This window comes from Lepidochelys olivacea (genome assembly GCF_965140295.1).
Source record: "Lepidochelys olivacea isolate rLepOli2 genome assembly, chromosome: 6".
Taxonomy (NCBI): domain Eukaryota; kingdom Metazoa; phylum Chordata; order Testudines; family Cheloniidae; genus Lepidochelys; species Lepidochelys olivacea.
The window spans coordinates 21,273,220-21,295,508 of NC_140416.1; the positions used below are offsets into that span (position 1 = coordinate 21,273,220).

The 22,289-nt window shown below is 43.7% G+C and overlaps 1 protein-coding gene across 10 annotated transcripts in view; it reads left to right on the forward strand.

Moving 5' to 3' along the window:
- The window catches only part of BRSK2 (BR serine/threonine kinase 2), a 499,877-nt gene that overhangs the window by 340,386 nt on the left and 137,202 nt on the right, over window positions 1-22,289 (forward strand). For all 10 annotated transcript variants that reach the window (XM_084630023.1, XM_084630021.1, XM_084630022.1 and 7 more), the window contains exon 5: window positions 9,275-9,391. In XM_084630023.1, the coding sequence (XP_084486149.1) occupies window positions 9,275-9,391 (117 nt within the window). The remainder of the gene's footprint in view (window positions 1-9,274; window positions 9,392-22,289) is intronic.

The window sequence follows — 22,289 nt, forward strand, 5'->3', positions numbered from 1 at the left end:
TCATCGAACTCACACTGCAGCCTTTGTGTTCATGACATTATCATGATTCTTTGTAAGGCCCTATATTAATTGCATTTCATATTGCAGCTCCAGTTTGCACAGTTTCTTTACAAACTAGGGAAATTCACACAGAAAAAACCTTTGTTTAGTGTTAGTTAAGGTTTCTCTGTTCTACTTCAATACCATTTTCCTCACAGACTGAAAAGCTACAAAGACACAGTTAAGGTCAACAACCACACTTCCGTTTCTTGAGTGACAGCAATATAAAATGGATCAGCTCTTACCTATTACTGCCTTCCTCGTACAACTCTTTGTCAACACAAAAGCAAGGCTGGATTTACACCTTACGTGCCCCTAGGCATAGCATCTTCAGCTCCCCCCTGCCTACAGCTGACCTTCGTGTTTTTCATAAAAAATTAAATGGAAAGAAATATAACACAGCCTCCCTGGGAAGGCACCAGACCCTCCACCATGCAGGGCGCTCCCATCCCGAGCCAAGGCACAGCCCACCTGCCCCAGGCAAGGCGCAAGGGGGGATTGTACCTCTCCCCAGAGCGAGCAGTCCCCAGGTGTCTTCTGTCCCTCCTGCAGCCTGGCGCAGCAGCTCCATCTCTGCCCGTGCAAGTGAATGGGGCGCTGGCCATGCCCCACCCCAGCACAGGGCGGAGGTAGCGAGACAGCCGAGATTAGGAAGGGGCTGGCACGCTCCCAGCACCTTCAGCAGCCTCCCTGCCCGGCTGCGGCTCACAGCACCCCCAGGTGGGCTGACTCAGATGCTCACCCTGCTCCAGCCCCACACACTGGGCAGCCACCAACCCGTGCCAGGAGCCCAGCCGCTTACAGGAGAGCTGTATGTATTAACTTTTTAACTTTTAACCACTTTTAACTTTTAGGCGCTGCTAAGCATGTGTCTACTGTGCCTAATTGGAAATCCGGCCCTGCACACAAGGCTTTAAAAACTACTATGTAATCTTAACTCCGTGTTGAAGGTTACCGCCTCAAAGTTGCCACCTTGGAGTGAGAGCAGGCACCTCGCTTACCTCCTATGTCATTCTTTTGGCAGCCACAACCCTGTGGTCTGGTTCTGAGATATGGGGTACAACCCATCATCTGTGCCTTTTAGTGAGTCCACCCCCTTTAGGGGGATATAAAGCAGCCCACACAAATGGAAAATAATTCCCCGACCCACTTTCTTGTGCAAGGGAGAGGGCAGCAGTCTCTCAGGCCTCGCAGACAGTCTTAGTTCCCACTCCTCAGTGTGAGAAAAGGTTAGGGCTTAATCATAGGGTGGAGAGGGGGGATTTCAGCAAAGAAAACCAGCCTGGTAGTCCTCTTCCTCAGAGGACTTGGGTAGGTGGCATTCACAAGCCATAGGTCAGTTACTGCGACACAGGGCCCCCAGTCTGGGAGCTCTGAGCCCTTACTTTGCTTGCTTCAGCATGGCCCCACTACTGCACTGAGTTCTCCCTTTTAAGGGCTCACATCCGGGCCTGACATACCACAGAGGTGCGGCAGGTTGGTGCCGATTGCTCCCTTACCCTTGCCTGGGCTGGTGGGTCATCTGCCTCACTGCAGTCCAGCATAAATACAAGGAGGAGACATGTTAAATGTAGGCATACTTATGACTTCGAAGAGATGCTTTCTTTTACTTCTTTGAAGAAAAGAGAACAACTTTTAACATGTTTCCTTCTTGAAAAATCTGCCCTGAATGCAAGAAGGACATGCACATCTACTTATTACAGGCATAACTGGGTGAGGTCAGACTAGATGGTTTAATGGTCGATTCTGGCCTTAAAACCTATGAATATATATTAAAAAGTTATCCTTTTATTTGTGACCTTTACTGTATCGACTAATTTTACAAAGCTTGAAAATGTTAGTAAAGTAGAACAGAGCAAGCTTAATTAACATAAACCAAAGATTTTTCTGTGTAGAGAAACATACACATACAAATCTCCAATTTACAATAGCTGTTGAGTCATTATTACATTTCCAAGAGCAATGGAAAATGAGATGAAAAGGTTTTTGGTGCTCACGTAAATAAAAAATGGTGTTTCTCATTATTATTAATTAGTATTTAATACATTATTCATATCGCCTCAGCAGCATACTCGGCCCTTTTTAAAGCCATATTGTTGGACAGTTCTTCTGTGGTCTAACTTCATTGGGTGTTTGGGGTCAGTGGGAAAAGCATTTGCAAAGAGGCTAAGATTTTGTGTATTAGAAATGACCTGCAATTTCTCCAATTAAAGGGTATCTTGGGTTAGAAATCTGGGAACTAAACAGGGTTGTCATAGAAACCAATATGAATGTTTCAGCTCCAAAATCACTCTACAATAATGGGCCAGTTCATCAGCTAGTGTAAACTGGCATAGCTCCACTGGGCCCAATATTCCAGATCTGTCTTTACCTCCAGGATTTGCTGTCTGCCCTCGGTGACAGTAAGAGGGATAAATTAAACCCAGTGTCACCCATATGCTATGGCTGCCTGCAGTACAGATGAGTTAGTTTTCAGAGAGTAAGAAAGCAGATACCTCACAAACGGAGTGAGGGAGGGATTGATATCCTCCTGGAGAGCATCAGTGAGCGTGGCCAGTAACTGGGGGGCAAGTGCGAACGGTCAGTGCTTGGGGAGCTATGAAGCATGTATGCAAATGCAGATCCTTCTGCTATTCTCTATCCACTAGAATTGTGCATTGGTTCCCCAAGAGCCCTCTTGGAATTCAGGGACACTCACACCATCCCTCTTTCACTCTGCAGGATTTTTTTTAGCACCCTTTTTGTACCATGTGTCTTTGTGCGTGTGTGTGTGTGTGTGTATTACAGCAGCACCTTGCAAACTGTCAGACACTGTGTACTCTCCCTGTGATCGCTTGGTTAGTGACTCTCTCTCTCTTTTTCACATCCATGTTCCCTCCTTCCAAAAGTCTTGCCTTGTTCAAGCTCTAGCAGCTGGCTGCTTGCTCCACTGTCTTGGCTGAGGGGCTCAGGACATCATATTGCCATCCTGGATGGGACTATACCAAGCTTTCTGTCATGCCGTGCTGCAGCTCTCTCTTTCATTTTCCTTCTCTGCCTATGCAGCACTCTGTGGGGGGAATTTTCCCTGCTTGTTCACCAAAGAGGCGGCTTTCTTTAATCCTTCTTTCCAGCCAATGTGGAGAAATGCCCTAGGGCATTTCAACCTCTGGAACAATGAAAGGGTAACGAGTCCTCAGTTCACCTGCAGAGCGAAGAGGTGAAGCAGGTCATGTAAGACATGGAGTCAGAGAGATGAGCTGGAAGGGGACCAAATTAAGTTCATTTATTCGGCAATGTTCCATTAAACGCCAAGTAATTATCACATGTGGTGGGGTTTTGTTTCATTTTGGCACAAGAGAGTTCTTGCTGAATATTAATGTGTTAGGCCATCCAGGCTGCTGGGTTCTTTGGCAAATTATAACAGACTCCCCCTGTTCCACATGTCCTCTCATTTCTAACCTGGGCATTTAGAGGAGCTGATGATGATAGCAAGGATGGGGAATGCAAATGCAGAGTAGGTGTCCCATCTCCAGTGGCAACAGTCCCAGTCCTGCCATTGTGGTCCAGATTCTCAGCCTCCGTTCTATCCCCTTAACACTGCCGGAGGAGTATAAAAGGGACATCGTATGGATAGCTGAGAATTGTCCCTGGTAGAGGGGAGTTCTCACTTGGGGCAGGGCTTGTCTGTTTGTTATATGTGTGTACAGTGCTCAGCACAGTAGGACCCTCATCCCTGAGTGGGGCTTCTACTAAACAACCCTAATAACTCGTATAAGGGTGGTAGAGCCAGCCCCTATGCCAACCACCCCTACTCTGACTTAGGGGCATATTGGGGGAAGGAAAGAATGTAACTGGATGAGGAACGAACAGAGGGGAGCAAAGCTCCCCAACTATAATTCTCAACTGACTTAGGTCAGGGCCAGGGCTGGGGCATGTGAATGCATGGCTCCCTGACAGTGCCTCCCTCTCTCCACTTCCGAGTGTATTTTGGCACAGGAGAGAATCAGGGTCAATAATTTCCCTTGATGTTATTTTGCCTGGCGTCTGGGGAAAAGCGATTGTTTGAGACAATCTTGTTGCCAGTCGGGGTCCCCTTTCACACTCACTCGTGCTACCCCATATCCAGAAGTCCCAGCCAATGGCTTCCGAAGTGCCAGCTGTGGTGTGGACCATCCCGCTATGGCTTTATCAGGGCAGCTGCAGCAGAGGGGACTGAATTCTCCATTGCAATGCATTGGTTACCACTGCAAGGCAAATTCCGCAAAGCCACCGTAGTTGGTAGATCTCACATGCCTGAGTAGGAAGGGACAGAACATGGTAGCTTTCTTTCTTCCCCTTCCCCCTGCATGTCCCTAATGAAAATGAGTGACACATTATTATTATTTTTGCTATTTCAGAGGCATCTAATTTTTCTGCTTGATCTCATTTAAAAAATAACGTCCAAGTTGTGGATAATATGCTACCGTTCCCATAACCCCACCAGCCTTCCACTGCTTCTAACCTGAGGAAGGCAGGAGAGGAAATGGCACCCCTCACCTTCCCCTGCTATCAAGGGTTTGGTGAAGAGATCTTACTGTCAGGGGGCTGGGGATGAGTCTGACTTCAGAGTTCATTGTGTGTTTCCTTCCCATTGTGAAAAGTGATAGAAATGGGAAAGCTGGTAGATATGGGGCATGGGGAGAGGGTAGAATTTTTGCATGAGTTGCTTCTGCTACGTCATTTTCTTGTAATTTCCTTCACTGTTTATCATGGGCCCACTCATAATAGGTATGAGTCCGAGCTTAAGAAACACTCCTGAGTCTTCCGTTTTTAAGTCACCAGCTCATATCTGGCCTAAGTCATTGGGACCGACAGTTGTAACCACATGGAAGCTCTCCAGTGGCTAATGTAATGTGGTGATACCAATACACTTCCTAGAGAAATCACCATCACATTTGTCCGTCATTGGCATCTTCACCGAAGGCCAAGGGCTGAACAGGCACAACTAACGGATTAACGTCGCCCCTTAGAGAGAGATCCTTTCGGTTCAGATTCAGGGGTGTTGGTGGGGAGTTGTGGGAGAAGGCTGAATGCTACCCATTGTGCATCTCATCTGGGAATGAACTAGAGCTGGTCCGATTTTTTTGAACTTTGAAATGTTGATGAAATTCTGAATGTCAACATTTAAAAACGTGAATAAAGCAGAGAAACTGGGGAAATGTTCACTTCATTTTTTCCCATTTTTGATTAACTATAGAGCTGGTTAAAATTAAATTTCTAAATGTAATTTAAAATTTGAATTTTAAAAAAAACAGGAAAAATATTTGAAAGCATTTTTGCAAATAGTTTCCCCTAAAAAAATAAAAATCTAGGATTAACACAGAATTTCAGCCTGCAAGTCTTTCACCAGCACTGCAATCATTCATTTAAGCATATACAGTGTATATATAAGCAGCACATGTTCTATACATTGGACATACGTGGCTCATATCCGACCAAACAGTAAATGGAGCTCTTTCATATATCATTCCACTCACATAGTAAAACCTAACAGACATGTGAAACACTGATATCCTTTCTGCATAGCTTCCCCTGAAGTGGAAGAGAGAGGACTGGAATAGCAGAGTTTATTGCAGGTCAGGAATGAAATATATTGACCTAGCTATGACAAAACCCAGAGCGATGACACATAGTTATGAGGGAGAGGTTCTAGGGGTTTGGAATTTAGGAAGCATAACAGAGTTTGGATTTAGGGGACACAATGACCCTAACCTAATTCTTACCAGTGCTATTGGCCCTTCATCTTCATGAGCGATATAATAGACTGAATTTAACAAAAGGAGCATCCCCAACCTCTGTGCATATAACTAGACTTGGAAGGATTAGATTTTTAACAGTAAATGTCAGTAAACATCAATTTCACCTTACACACGCAAACCAACAGAAAAATATTTTCATCAATGGTAACTGAAATTTGCAGGTAAGCAAAGTGAGAAAAATACTGCTTGAGAACTTCTTAGAGTGACAATCCAACGATATAGACTTTTGAATTAGGCTTGTGACAAATGGACTATGCCAATGGTTCTCAACCAAGGGGATGTGTACCCCTGGGGGTACACAGAGGTCTTCCTGGGAGTACATCAACTCATCTAGATATTTGCCTAAGTTTTACAACAGGCTACATAAAAAACACAAGTGAAGTCAGTACAAACTAAAATTTCATACAGACAATGACTGGTTTATACTGATCTATATACTTTACACTGAAATGTAAGTACAATATTTATATTCCAATTGATTTATTTTATAATTATATGGAAAAAATGAGAAAGTCAGCAATTTTTCAGTAATAGTGTGCTGTGACACTTTGTATTTTTATGTGTGATTTTGTAAGCAAGTAGTTTTTAAGTGAGGTGTAACTTGGGGTACACAAGATAAATCAGACTCCTGAAAGGGGTACAGTAGTCTGGAAAGGTTTAGGACCACTGGACTAGGGAATGAATAGTAAAAAAAAGGTCTGATCTGTTGATTTAAGGATACTTACTTCCTATGTTTTGACATGTGATATTGACAATTTGTGCTTTAATGGTTCATAAAATTTTTACTTTTTGAATCTCAACATCTACTGTTATTACATAATTTTCTGATATTCCCATAATTCCCACAACTGTGAAAATTTAAATAAAAATCTAAAAAAGCTTAAAAATAAACATTGATATTATCTGTCAGAATTATCCAAACAAGAAAAATGGAGTTCCGCAAGCCCTACATATAACTAGTCCTTAATAACAGTCTTGTGAGAGCAGTTTCTGAGACTGATGCAAGGATAACTATTGCAAAAGGCAGAAGGACACATAGTCTGCCTGGAGCTTTGAGAGGTTTCCAGTTACCTTTCATTATATCAACACCACTTACTTTGCAAAGCACTGTTATCACTCATCACCATACCCTAATGCTGATACAGGAAACCTTTAATCCATCTCCCCCGTTGGATGAAACCTTCCCAGCACTCAGTTGCAAGATGAAATCGATCCTGGATCCCAGTTAGAGAACAGTAATCCAATAATGCACTGCTATCTCATTATTATCCAGCTTCCATAGCCCACTACAGGACCCTGGCCTCTTCTACTCTGTGTCCTTCATTATGCTGAACTGTTAGGGCAGGAACCTCCCCATATAGGGGATCTGGCACATGTATGATCAGCTTGTATCTGTCAGGGACTGTTGTCCGTGATGGCAGCATTCAGAGGTTCTTTTCTGGGCTTTCACTGGTCATTCACGAGCTTTAGAGTGTGCTGAAGGTGTCAGACCAAAGGATATGTCCCAGGTTACCAGGAGACTTTGATTAATACACAAAGGGCTTGATTTACCGAGTGCCCTCCAGTTCATCAGATACAATTATTTACAGATATAAATGCTACCACTCAGGCATCTAATTACCCATTTGCCCCTGCAGTAAGGCACCTAAATGGCAGCATGTTAATTATGTGTACAAAACTGGAGGTCAACCTTTAGGCCCTTTTAAAAATGAGGGCTCAAGGCTTGATGTTAAGATAAAGAACTAGCAGTTTTACTGAATGTTTCCCACTTTGCTGGAGGTCTGAGCAGAGCTGCCTAATGCTCCCAAAGTGACCTACTGCAGCAACAAGCACTGACTTTTACATAAAACCTGAACTGAATTGTTCGGGAGCTGTTGCTAATTGATGTCCCCTAGACTCCTGGTCAGGAACACAAAGGGGGTAATTTCCAAAACATTATAACTTCATGTTTCTGCAATAGGGTCTAGGGGCACTGCCCTGTTCCTTTAAACAAGGGGTTAACAGGAAGAGCTCAACTTCCCCTTCCCCATGTGTTTGTTCCCATGAGCAGGACTATCTGAGTGTCTAATACAGGGAGGAAAGGGAAGATAGTGTCTTTGAGAAGGTTAAGTTCCACACTAAGGGTCACAGGACTGGGCTGACCCTCCAGCTGGGGTTTTTATTGTTTGGTTTCTGATTGTAGTTCTTGTCAAAAAACATGTAACCTTTGCTGACCGTGATTGGTTTTTATCTCATGCTGACTCATTTCACCCCCTGACAGCATAGGTGCTGGAACTAGGAGTGCGGGGCGTGCTGCAGCACCCCCTGACTTGAAGTGGTTTCCATTATATACAGGGTTTACAGTTGGTTCAATGGCTCTCAGCATCCTCACTTGTTCCAGCACCCCTGCCTGACAGGCTCCAACTGGTTTATTTTCTGACTGGGTATTGAAAGGGTCCCCCTTATTTGCAAGAGGAGTTAAGTTCTCAGGTTTGGACCTTTTCTCACCCAGACCCAAAAGACACACATTCTGACCACCCAAAGCAGAGACCATGGAAGGGCAACAGGAACTCCTCATAAATGCTGCCTTTTGTTGTTGTTGTTGTTGTTGTTAAGATGCATCTGCCATCTTGGTGACTCAAAAACAGTTTTAAAACATGACAATACAGACACAAACCTCACAAATTTTGACGAACTACACTATATAAGAGCTATTTAAAAGTACTTATGCTAGCTAACATGAAAGGGAGGTGATGGGTCCATGACTGCCTCTGGCATGGGTAAGAGAGAAAAGAAGAAGAGGAGGGACAGGTATTTATACCCTTTATCCATGGCAGGAGTTCCCAACCTGGGGATCATGACCCAGTGTTCAAGGGTCACCACTGCCTTGCCCATCCCCTATTTCTAAGTAGGAAGGCAGTCAATGTTAGATGGGAAAGAGGCTTTCGAAAGTGTTGGGAGCCAGTGTTTTGTGGAATTCTGGACTCAAGGGACTTCCACATGCCAACTAATTACCCACAGCCACATGCCGAGGCAAGCAACTACTAAAATGAGCCTCTATAGGGGTAGAGGAGGCAATACATACAGTGGCCTTTCTTTTCCTGAAAATCAGTCACTGAATTTTCTGCCATTCACAGAACATGTTGATATTGCTGTTTCCTGCCTCATGGATTGGTGTCTGATATCCCAGCCTTAAATGCCATCTGAGATCCCACTCCTACTGAGTATCCTGCATTTCTGTTGTTTTCAACGGGAGCAGAAAGATGTTCTGCACATCTTAGGGCAATGCAGGTTCAGGCCCTCAAAGGGTCAGTAATGGTTGGTTAATGGTTGCCGCATCCCAAAGACTGCATCTCAGACGCTATGTATTCTTCTGCCCCAAGAGGAGAAAAGTGAACTTGCGTGAAGTGAAATAAGCAGATCCTGGGGAGCTGCCCTGAATTTTTCTAACCCATGTTCCAATCCTTTCTCCACAGCCACAGGGATTTAAAACCAGAAAACCTACTGCTGGATGAAAAGAACAACATCCGGATAGCAGACTTTGGGATGGCATCACTGCAGGTCGGGGACAGCTTGTTAGAAACCAGCTGTGGGTGAGTGGCTCAGACTGTATAATAGAAATCAGAGATTGGCAGAGACCTCTTGGAACAGCCACTCACTCTCCCTTCCCAAGTAGAGACCTAGTCGGACACATCTAGCTTTGAGCTAACACTTATTTGTAGGACAGAGTGGGGTGTGTGCACACAAGTGTGTGTGCGTGCGTGTGTATGGGGGAGATTATAGATGTATATGCTGTGCAGTATTTCAGTTGTGGTCGCTTACATCAAGCTCGAATTTCCTCAGTATAGTAGAAAATCCATAAGCTATATATAAGATATGTTAACTAGACCAATATTCTCAAAACTGACTAATGATTTAGAGTGCCTCAATTTTTGGAGGCCCAACTTGGAATGCATTAAAGGGGCCTGGTTTTCAGAGGGTGAGTGCTCAATATTTTCTGAAAATCAGGCTCCTTTAAGCAGGGCTCTGGAGTGGAGCCCGCGGAGCAGCTCCGGAGCAGTGGAGCTGCAGGTTTTTGCCTGGAGCTGGAGCGGAGCCGGAGCACAGCTCCAAAGCCCTGCCTTTAACGTGTCTCTGAGGTGGACCCAAAATCCACATCACTCCTGAAAATGTTGGCCTGTCTCTTCTTTCACTGGCCATATCATATTCTTGGGGAACTGAAAATTGATAAAACAGTAGTGATCATTTTTCAAGAGTGGATTTAAAAAAAAATACCTGGGGAGAAAAAAATTAAAGTGATTTGTAAAGGATTTTGTGTCCTGCTCATACTGTCTGCTGTACATCCCAGTCTCATCACTTTTTCTTCATCCTCCCCACAGTTTGACTGCTTGGTCACAAACAGCACCAGAGTGGAAGGCAGTTGGGTTTTGCATGGTTACACATAGGGTGGGAATGTAGGATACAAACAATAAATGAGGCAGAAGGTTTTAAAAATCTTTTGCATTGGTTTAATTGTCAGTGGAACAGCCGATTGCTGATCAAATGCATACCATTCAATATGACAGCCTTTCTAGGAAGTTCCAAGACACTAAAGCAGCCAAAAATAAACACTAAAAATTATTAAAAATAGAAACTGAATACCAGGTTCCCTAAATACTCTTCTTAAATCACTGAAACACATAAGGATGAGATCCTCCATTTTTCAGGCTTCTCTAAATGGTAGTGTTTGTAGTGACTCAACTGTAGATTACCCCAGCTCACCACTTGTGGAACCTGCTGTACACTAGCACCACCTACTGGTAATACTAGGGAATTGCTTTCCTGACCACTTGCCGTCCAATGAAAGGTCACTTATGAGCTGCCACTTCCAATTGAAGAGAGTTCACATCAAACAAGTGGTAGACTGAACAACAGCATGAAGGGGCTACAAGCTGCATTGTCCATATATGGGGCTTTAACTCAACACAAGTTTCGTATTTTGGTATGAATTTGGTTCTCATCACAATGAGCTCAGTGTTTCCAGCTTTGGATAGTGGAATCTGGTTCATGATCTTCCTCCCACACAGCTCTGTTCACTCCTCGCCTTCAGCACTTGTGCAGTTGCAGTGTTGAGGGTCCCACACAGCTTGACATCAATCCTGACCTGTAATAGTCCCTGATCTTCCAATCTAACATTCCCTCACAGCTATGCCAGCCTGGATGTGCAGCAGCCCCAGCTATTCCAGTTTGCAGCCCCCTCGCAACTGTGTCTGTGCACCTCAATCTGGACATTCAGCACCTTTTCCGTTCCAGTCTTGGGTCGACACACAATGCTGCCACTGCATTTCAATCCTGATTCATTCTACCCTTGTTTCTCCAGTCCTGAACCTCTCCTGGGCAAAGGATGCCAGGAGTGAATAATTGTGTGATGTTTGTGATGTGGACAAATACCTGTTGATTAATTGATTGAGATCCACCAGTTCCTTTACACTTGTACCCCAAGTCAGGATTTGAACTCATACCTACATAGATGAAAGGTGAATAACTGTGGGGCGTCATGTTATTGCTAACTGCTGCTTTCAAACTTACGTTCTCAGGTAAGAAATGAAATTCTCACCTCAGTGACTGCAACACCTCTATGTACTTCTAAGGAACCTTTCTTTCCTCACCCAAACAAACAATCTTACCTTGCCTTCCAGGATTTTTCAAATTCCTAGGGAACCACTCAGCAAGGATCCAGCGCTTGTTAGCGGATGGCACTGTCAGCCCGGCCTAGTCTTGAAGGGAGACCTCCCTTCCATCAGCAGTGCTGGAATTCAAACCTCAGTGCCTCCCAGAGCAAACCCCATGTTGCTGCCTTAAAATGCACTAATAAAGAAATCAAGGGAACGGAAGAGACATGCCTGTAATAAACAGAACACAGCAACCCTGTGATCCCCTGCCTTGCAGATGCATTTTGAGAACGGCGCCAATCACTGGGCCTCCATGTGAGCTATTACACCACTTCATTAATTCTCCTGGCATGGGGCCCAGCATGGCTGATACTGGTGCCTTGTGATGTGTCTTGGTTGGGGATGAAAGAAAGGAGAGAGGAAGGAATATATAATGGCATGCCACATATTCACAAAGAAAGGCAGTAGATTTCTGGCTGCCGTTCCCTTGTAGAATTCAGTAACCAGTATCAGAGCTTTTCAAGGCAACAGTTTTACCTTCACTTGCTCCACAGTGTGTGTCTGGTGTTTTCGGCCATTGCGAAAATACAAAAAATGGCTGAATTGTGGCTGAGTTATTGCGCTTTAACGAGTGGCTTCTTCAGGCATCCAGAAGTTAATTTGCAGGGGGGGGTTGTCTGTGCTGTGAACATGGATAATGGCATGAAACTGTAACATTCTCACACAAAGAGTCTCCAGGTACTTCAGTCAGTAGAAGCATGAGGATCAGATGGCATTCATCAATGTGGTGAAGCTAACTTTCTAATGATGTGGCATAAGGATTTGAGTGTGCAGTCACAGACCCTTATTCGATGCAGGTTAAGCTTCCTAGTATGACATATAATTTGGATGCATTTCAGGTCAACAAGCTCTGATTGGCATCAGAGGCAACATTACATGGCTCCGAATGTTACCTTCATGTAGCTGCTGATATTTAATATTCCATGTCTCAGTTTTACTGTTTGATGGGAATTACTCATTGGATCAGCACAGATTGTTTTCTGTAGCACTGATGGCTACAGATAAAAATGTCCCTGAAGGAAATGATAAAAGTGCAATCTGATTGCGTTAATGTGTGTCGGAGGACATGGAAGAGGAGTGGGGAGGTGGACTAGCTGTTCCATTGATATAATTTGTCACTAACTGACTATGTGTTAGGCTTTGGTTGTAATAAATCCGCATTACTGGAAACTTGTATCTCAAATCCTCATGCACAATGCAAAGGAATAACTGACACGTGTCTCTAGACCCCTGAGACAAGGAGGAACAATGCTTAGGGTCTGCAGGGATGATAGTGACACTGGCAACACAACTTGCTGCAGAAATTGTACAACAAGGCAAGTGTTCTTCTGGAGAAACAGTCCCTCAAGTGCAGAAGTAACACAGCAAATCTTTGCATTCCTCCGAGAGCTGGGGAGGCCTATGAGCAGACAGCAGACAGCTGATGGCGCTGGGGACTTGTGGGATGCAGCTTTTATTAGGTCACATTTCTTCATCTCTTCCTGGTCTTTACCCTTCCAGGCAAAGAAAACCAAGGCAATTAAATACTGGGAAGCTCTCTCATCCCTCTCAGTCATTTCTTCACTGGGTGCTTTGTTGTGATATTGTAGAATGGTAAATGTAACTCAACGCATTTGTCTGTCCCTAGCTCAGAGGAATGATTGGTTTATGGTTAAAGCACTGTACTGAGACTCAGAAGATCTGGGTTCTATTCCTTGCTCTACCACAGACTTCCTATGGGACCTTGGGCAAGTCACTTAATCTCTTTATGCTCTGGTTCCCCATCTATAAAAGGAGATGATACTACTTGCTGTCTCTCACCCCCTGTCTGTCTTATCTACTTAGCTTGTGAGTTCTACAGGGCAGGGACTATCCCTTGCTGTGGTTATGTAACATGCCTTGAATAATGATGCCCCAATCTTGGTTGGGGTCTCTACATGCTACCGTAGTACACATAATAATTTCTACAGAAATCTCAGAAAAGGTATGAGGAGGTTGGGGGATTCTCTGGGACCCTAACCCATCTCAAGATCTTAGAGGGGCAGTCTGAAAAATGGAAGGAATAAAAGGAGACGTTGTCAAGGTATGACTGTGGAGAGTTCATAATCATCTTTCCTGATTTCCAGTTGTTTCTTGTGCTGTTTGAGAAGCCTGGAAATCATCTCCCCTCCCCCTTCCCAATTCTTATCCCAGCTTAGAAAAACTCAGTCCCTGACGGAAAGGGATTGCTGCAGGCAGCTGGGTGATTGAGAATCCAGCAGCAGTGTTAGTTAGTCTCTGTGCTGACTAGCTCCAAATCTCTGTGCCCAAAATGAACAGTAGCTAAGGTAAAGCAGCTGACACATAAATGTGGCTTGCCCCAACACCTGAAGAAGCAGTCAGTACAGAAACTTATGCTCCTGTTGACGGGTCCTCAATGAACTGGCTGTATGAAGCAGTCCCCTTCCTTCACTATCTCCAAGGGGACTCCCTGCCCTAATCCAAAAAGCTACATGGATGTGGTAAGAATGATGATGATGATGATTGTCTCTCATTTTATTTAGAATGAGAAAAGAAGTCTTGCACCAGTCACTTTATAATGGAGGAAGAAAGAGCAGCCACTTCAAACCCCAGCTCAGCCAATGCCTCTTCTCCACAGCACTCCTTCGAGACATTTCCCAGTACCCCTTCAGGCCCACAGACTCCCTGGATCTATCAAATAAGCATGTCTGCTCAATAAGGATGATTATCAGTTGAGTTTAGGCACAGGGTGTGTTCTCTTTATCTTCAGCAATCAAGGTAGTGCTTGATTGCACAAGGCCACAGCAGAAATTCCAGATTCCCCAATACCTATCTTTGGTGCCTGACCACACCCCTTGCAAGGCAGTAGTTCAAGACAGGAATCTAGTGTTGCCACCATTCCTGATTTTCAGGAGCCAGTCCTCGTTCTGATGAAGCTGTCCCATGTCCTGCACACCCTTTCTCTGTATAAATATATATATTACATACACACAAGCTGTGTTAAAATAACATTATGAAGGTTGTAAAGTCAAGCACTCAGAGGTTAGGAAATGCCGGGATTAAGGTTGCCTGTGCAGCCTTAACTCAGCCCCATTCTATTATGCATAAAATTCAGTTCTTAATTACTGCTGTTTTTTACACAGGGCCCCCTGCCTAATTCAGTGCACAGAAAGGATCTTATTCAATTGATGAGCAAGTGCGGAATTATTTTTTTTCTTCTCATTGTTCAATGTGTGGCCCCTTGCCATTTTTATTGTGCACTATTTAGACCCATCTCTGAAGACAGAATTATGAATTTTCTCGTGGTCTTTTCTATGGCATTCATCACTATAATATCTGGGCGCTTCACAAACGTACATTAATTTATTTTCACATCATCCCTGTGAGATTAGGTAGTATTATTTTCCCCATTTTACAGATGGGGAATTGAGGCACAAAGAGATTGAGGTCAAAAGTACCTGCTTTCTTTGGGTGCCCCATCTTAGACAGTGAGGACCTTATTTTTTCAGAGTAGCTAGCATTATATATCACTTTATGTGTTCAAAGCAGAGCTCCAAAGACTTCAGTTTCAGCTTATCACTTTCTGCAAATCAGACCACAAGATCTCAAGTTAGGCACTGAGAAAATGAGGAACACACAATGATTGACCATCTGTGGAAAGTTTGGTTTAAATGATTTGCCTGGCATCACATGGGAACTCTATTGAGCATATGCAAAGAGCAGTTTTTCAAAGGCTTATAACTTTGCTATATTTGGACAGATTTTCCTGGAGAAAGCAAAAGGCACATCCATGATGTAAAGGCCATGCCCCATTCCAGTCCCTGTTCCAAGCCATGGGAGTGCTAGAGCTTCTCATAGAAAAGGTTGTCAGAAATTTTTAACATGGGCAAAACAATGTATTTTTCACCACCCTTGTTCTTGGAAACAGCTGAACTTTTGGGGCTGAAATTTTCCCAAAGCATTCAGCACAAACTAAACATCAACAGTGTATGTTTGGCAGAGTGACAACCAATTGAAAAAAGGGTTATATAATGGGAAGTATCAGCCAACAGTCCTTCTTATAATACATCCTAAAAAGCTGTGTTAAAAGAATGTTTAAGGTTGCAAAGTCAAGGACTCAAAAATTAGGAAATGCCCTATTTAAGGTTGCCAATACAACCTTAATTCAGCCCCCTTATGTGTATGCATTATGATACCATCTTTAATTATGTGATCACATATTATTTTTTCCACTGGATCCCTCTGCCTTATTCAGTGCTTATTTGGAAGGTGCTCACTGATTGAGCAGCTATTCAATATTTTGTTTTATGCTCATCATTCAGTGTCTGGCCTCTGGCCTTATTTACTGCACATTAATCAAACCTAGCTCTGATTACAGATATATGAATTTCCTGATGGGCTTTTCTATGATGCTTAGTTCTTTCTGAATATTAGTGAATTTATCTTTACAACATCTCTGTGAGGAGAGAGAGAATTATTATCCCCATTTTATACATTGAGAACTGAGGCACAGAAATTAAAGCCAAAATTGTTGAGTAATTTTAAGTGTCCAATGTGAGACACCTAGGGCCTGATTTTTCATAGTAGTTCGTACATTATAGCACTCTATATGTGCAAAGCAGAGCTTCCATTGATCTCAGTTGCAGTTGTGAGTGCTTAGCATTTCTGAGCATCCAGGTGTCTCAAGTTGGGTACCCAGAAAATGAGAAACACACAGTACCCACATGTTTAAAGTTTGGTTTAAGTGACTTGCCCAGCTTTATATAGCAACTCTGTGGCACAGGCAGGGATAGAATTCATTTCTCCTTGTGGCATGCAGCTGCCTTAACCAGAAATCCATCCTTTCTCTTCCTGCAATTCCCACATTCCCTGCACACCTTCCAACTTCAGCAACAAGTGAGGCAGAAGTACTACAGACAACAGCCTCACCCACTGAACAACCTGAGAGCACAGTGCATCCTGTGCAATCTTCATTCTGGCATTTCCTAACTTTTTAATGCTTAACTTTGCAGCCTTATTATCCTTTTAATGCGGGGGGAGGGGGAGTGTTTGGGGTTCGGGTGGAACATTGGTGGTAATTTCCTACATTTTAAAAAATGTAAGTAGTTCTAATTCTGAATTTCCTAGGTTTACAATACTCGCTTTTGGGATAATTATAACATTTCTGTAATTTTTTTTACCTTGAATTACTAAAATGTTCTCTCAACATTTACTCCATCTTAACATAGTTTTTTGCCTGGGAATTTCCTTGGTTTATTAAAATGTTTATGCATGAATACTATATGAGAAACCCAAAGAGAATTCTACTATGTGATATTTCTAATGATTTGAAGATATATGGTATCAACCATCACCTTTTTTTGGTCAATTTTAGTTATTTATTTTAAGACAGATAGCCCAGTGCACCAGATAAGCACAAAAGCATCCAGACTGGTGCTAAGGGACAGGAGGGTTGGGAAAGCCAAGCCCCTGAGTCCCAGTGTCTCTGCACTTGAAGGGCTTCTTCTGTGCTCTTGCTTCTGTTCCCCCACTAGTGCTGCCTTCATTGGCAGTGGAGCCAAGGCAACAGTGCCATGGGAAGCCATCGATGTGGAAAGAGAAGTTTAACAAAGAGAAGTTTAAGGGTTACTTGATTACTGTCTGTAAGTACCCAGAGGGGGAACAAATATTCTTCAGACTATCAGAGAAAGGTATAACACCATCCAATGGCTGGAATTTAAAGCTAGACAAATTCAGATTGACAATAAGGTGCAAAGTTTTACCAGTGAGGGTAATTAACCATTGAACAGCTTACCGAGGGGTGTGGTGGATTCTCCATCACTAGCTATTTTTAAATGAAGATTGGATGTTTTTCTAAAAGATCTGCTCTAGAAATTATTTGGGGGAAGTTCTATGGCGTGTGTTATTCAGGAGCTCTGAGTAGATGATCACAATGGCCCCTTCTGGCCTTAGAATCTGTGAATCTATAAATGAAAAAAGCTAGCATGTGGCCGTTGAACTTTTAAAGAGCAGTGACCACCGGATCAAATAATCCACCAGTGAGAACTCTTGACACGTCTAATATCCTTTATGCCACTGACTTATGTGAGCCAATAGAGTTATTGCATGCAAATTAGCTGTACAGGAAATGTGGAGATTGGCTGAGTTATCTCTGGTGTCAATGGCTCTACTTAAGACAATGGTTCTCACACTTTTTAATATATTTAACACCATTATAAATGCTGGAGGCAAAGCGGGGCTTAGGGTGGAAGCTGACAGCTCGTGACCCCCCATGTAATAACCTTCCGACCCCCAGTTTGAAAACCCCTGTCTTAAGAGTTACTTGGGTGGTTGACCTGAGCCTGCCTGTAGCCTATATATAATTAGGCACAATTGTTAATAACTTAGCTTAATTACAACTTAATTCCTATGTACAAGATTTCAATTAATTTTAACTCTGTGGACTTTTTGTGTTGAAGCATCTATGTTAGTCTCTCACTAAAATCATTTGGGATAGAGTAAAGACTGACACAGATGCTGGAGTTCTTAGAGGACCCAGTTTTTAATACATTTTAATTCATAAACTAATTAATGGATTTCCTTCATGCTTGAAGAGTAAGTGCTGTAAGGTTGGGGAGGATATGCTGTATTTTTCATACAAAGCAAACAAGTTCAGTGCCTGCTTTAAGTGTAAAACAGAACTCAACCTTAACTACTGAGTGGTTACAGCACCATCATCAGATAGCCCCTCTCCTAAGCTTAGACCCTGCCAGACCGTCACTGTGTTGTTCTCCTTTCCAGTATATCTCTGCCACTTTGTCTCTCCTGCCTTCCTCCAGTGGCATTTCTCTATCTTCATCTTTCTCCAGCAGAATTCCCCATTCCTCTTGTCCCACCCTTATGGCACTCCCCTTCCTCTCAGCCCTTAGCACCCAGCCTGTAGGAGAAGGTGTGGGAGGCCGTCAGTGCTGCTATCTGACTTTCTGCCTCTGAAAGCCAACTGGGAACCAATGAAGAGCAGCAGAGGAGGAGGAGAGGCAGCATATGGCAGCCCCAGCAGTAGCAGAAACAACAGCTAGTGGCAGGAGGAGAAAAATGCAGCCACACCTGCCCTCTTTAACTCGGGAACTCAGAGCATGAGGACAACAGAGACAGAGTGAGTGTCCCATGCACTGAGAACATACTCCTTCCAGTTGTTGAGGCCTGAAGAATGGTCACTTGGAGAATCACTGCTTCCCCCAGAGGTCATAGCCTACAGAATGACCATTCAGAGAATCATTGCTCCTGTGGGCAGGCCGTGGCCCAGGGAAGTCAGTTTCACCTGTCAAATAAACAATTCACTGGCGCTTCTTCACAGCAGAGCCCTCTGGCAAAAGCTGCTTCTTGATCTTGCTTAGTGATATTATTTGTTATCAAAAACAGATTGTGGCTTGACTGCATAGAGATGTAGCTGAAAGATGAGGAAAATGGCCTAGGGGGAAGAAGCAGAGAAAGTTGCTTAGACATACACACATTGAATAATTAGTGATAAGAGCCAAGGAAATATTCATGACTCTGTGGAAAGAGAAATAGATTTTTGATTAAATTTGAGTTTTTCTCTTTCAACCAGTTGAAGTTGCTTTGTGATTGGCAGCATGGAAATGAATTTTCTATGTGTTCTGGCTGGCCTGAGGATCCCATGTGGCCAAGATAAAACCACAGATATACAGCTGCCATACACTGGAAAGAATTCAGAGTGGCGATGCCAGAAGCCTGTACTCTCTTGGCTGTTGCAGTGCAGCTGTTGAATGGTCAGGTTAACCCAGCTTCCTCTCCCTCAGCTTTATCCATGTACCCTACTTCCAAAAATGCCCCAGTTCCACAAGCATCATTTATTTAGGTAGCCCAGCCTTCCACGAGTATGATATTGCCAGTTTGTTCCACTGTTAATTGGATTTTTTTACACCTTCCACAGGGTTAGTGGATGCTTCCACACATCTGATTGGCATTCAAGGGATTTTTGTATCCTTCTCCCCTCCTCTCCTCCCAGCTTCTGGGAGGATTCCAGTAGACTCCAGCAAGGGGGATCCTTTAAGAATCCTGTAAGATTCCCTTCCAATCTGGGGGAGATATGGGGACTGTGACGCATTTGAGGTGCATGATGGCAGCATGCAGAAGAAGATACGTTGGTATGCAGGTTGCAGTACTGAGCCCCCTCTCTCTTTTGAACGGATGAGTGTTGTCAGACGGTGTGATTGGGGAGATTGTATTCCAGGCTTGCCTCCCTCAGTATCCATAGATAGGAGTGTTGGCACCTGTCACTGGTAAAGTTGCCATACAGGAATAAAAATGGTGAGGCAATCCGTATAACTAAGATAGAAAAATGTTACTCTGTTCTCTCAATGCACCTGAAAATGCCATGTCCCACCCAGGAAATATTCTGTTCCGACAGAATGGGAAGGGTGGTTTAGCAGCCAGGACACCGAACTGGGGCGCAACAGACCTGGGTTCAATTCCTACCTTGGTTGCTGACTTCCTAGGTAACTATGGGCAAGTCATTTTATCTACCTGGTGCCTCAGTTCCCCATCTGTAAAACGGGGATGGTACTTCCCTACCTTACAAGGATGTTGTGAGATCCGTTGAAATCCGTTGAAGATCGTGAGAAATTCAGATCCTATGGTGATGGGAGCCATATACTTACCTAGACGGCGCCCTAACACAGTTGCTCCATCCTGATGTGCTTTTTCAGGTGGACGTTCCATAGGTAGCTGCTGGGACTCAGCAGCAGAGCATGCCTTCAAACGAACACGTCCATTACTATGCACAAGTCTGCACTACCGTGCTACATCGGCGCACCTGCACCAGTTCAGTTGTGCCACTGAAGACGCGCTATGCCAATGGGAGAGCGCACTCCCACTGACATAATTACTCCACCTCCGTGAGAGGTGGAAGCAATGTCAGCAGGAGAGCGTCTCCTGCCAACATAGCGCAGTGTGGACGGCACTTTAAGTCGATGTAACTTATGTCTCTTGAGGGGGGTGTTGTTTTTGCATCAACTTAATCGATTACATCGACTTAATCGGTAGTGTAGACGAGCCCTGAGTGACTTAGCTGAATGGCTGGTTGAACCAAATATCCACGGTCAGATGTAAACTGTTTTTATGCTCTGTCTGCTGCAAGCGGTAATTGATGTTTTCAGTCCTCACATGCACTGATACACATCCTACATCTCCCATCTCGGGCCCTTACACTGCTCTGACTAAGCACCTCAGTTCCAATCTGCAATTTGCTATGCTAGTCCAGTCCTGGACTCCAACCCGAAGTCTGTTCCTGCTCTTCGTCCCTGACTTGGATCTCTGCTAAACCGAGACTGCCAGCTCTGCAGTGGTTTTATGATGTGTAGAAATACCTGTCAGGGATTCTGTCACTCACCAAAATAATTTCATTTGCGATCCATGTTGCATTTGATCGCTGGTCTGAAAGCCAGTCCATTAACCCATTGCATCCCCCAAACTTCATTCCATATTATTATGAATCTGTGACACAATAATAGTTCAGTGGAGGACAGCCTAATGAATCTGTTGAAGATGTATCTGCCGCTGCTTTTCTGTGTCCTGACTGGAGGATGATAGGACAGCTAGGAGGGTGAGGCTCCATGGCAGTAGGGAGGACAGTTATAGACTTGGGAGGAGATGATGAAGGCAGCTGTTCCTGGCAGTGGCTCAAAATGGCTGAGCTGTATCTTCTGGAGTTACATGTGTGTGGCTGGGCATATCTTTGTTTAAGAGTAACTGGACTAATGTACCTAGCATGAATAAAAACATGCACTTACACAAACTACTCTGCACCTTACGTTGACATCAGTTTCCTTCCGACAAGGGTAAATGACCCACTGCAAAGCCCTGAAATTAATGGGAGCTTGGCCAAGGGCCAAGAATATTGTTATTTTATCACTATCATACATGGGATTGTGATGTTTGAAAGATGCGGATGTTTATATAGCAGCAGCCAACACTGCCATGTTCTGGGCCCTTAAGCAGCCTCTGTGGAAATATTGGGACCTCTATTTTGCCATGAAACTGCAGATCTATAAAACTACAGTTATACCAGCGCTGTTGTACAGCAGTGAAATGTGAGGACTGAGGAATGGCTGAAGACAGGTGGACTGATGTTTTTGATTCTCTCCATTTTCATCAGCTGCTTCATATTAAGTGGGAGGACAAGATCAGTAATGAAGATATTCATAGCAACCGCCAGCATCAGCACTGGTTCAATTTTGGTGGCTTTCTTGGTTTGGACATATTATTAGGATGGAAGACATGAATTTCAAAGCATATTTGCCAAGGAATGGAGATGAAAAGTGGTCTGCAGTAGCTTTGGTTCTACAATAAGATTGCCAGTGATGGACAGAAACTGAATATCCAGGCAGATTGTCGTATGGACCTAGCTAGAGATTGATACGCTCCTTTGGGATGTGCCTTGAGTATGATGATTGTTATCATAATATGTTGCATTTCTATAGCCATTTCTGTCCAAGAATCTCAAAGAATTTTGCAAACACAGATGAATTAAACCACACAACACCTTTGTGAAGTAGAGAACTAATATTATTATTACTTCTATTTTACAGGTGATGAAACTGAGGCACAGAGAAATTAAGGCCAAATTTTTTCAAAAGTGGCCGTTAATTTTAGGTGCCACAAAACTGAGGAACTCAAAATCAGTGGCCACTTCACAAAATTTTGGACTAAGTAACTCACCAAAGAATATGCAGGACATAAGAGCTGGCAACAGAGCCCCAGTATCTTCACTCCAACTTCTTTGCTTTAGCCACATGACCAT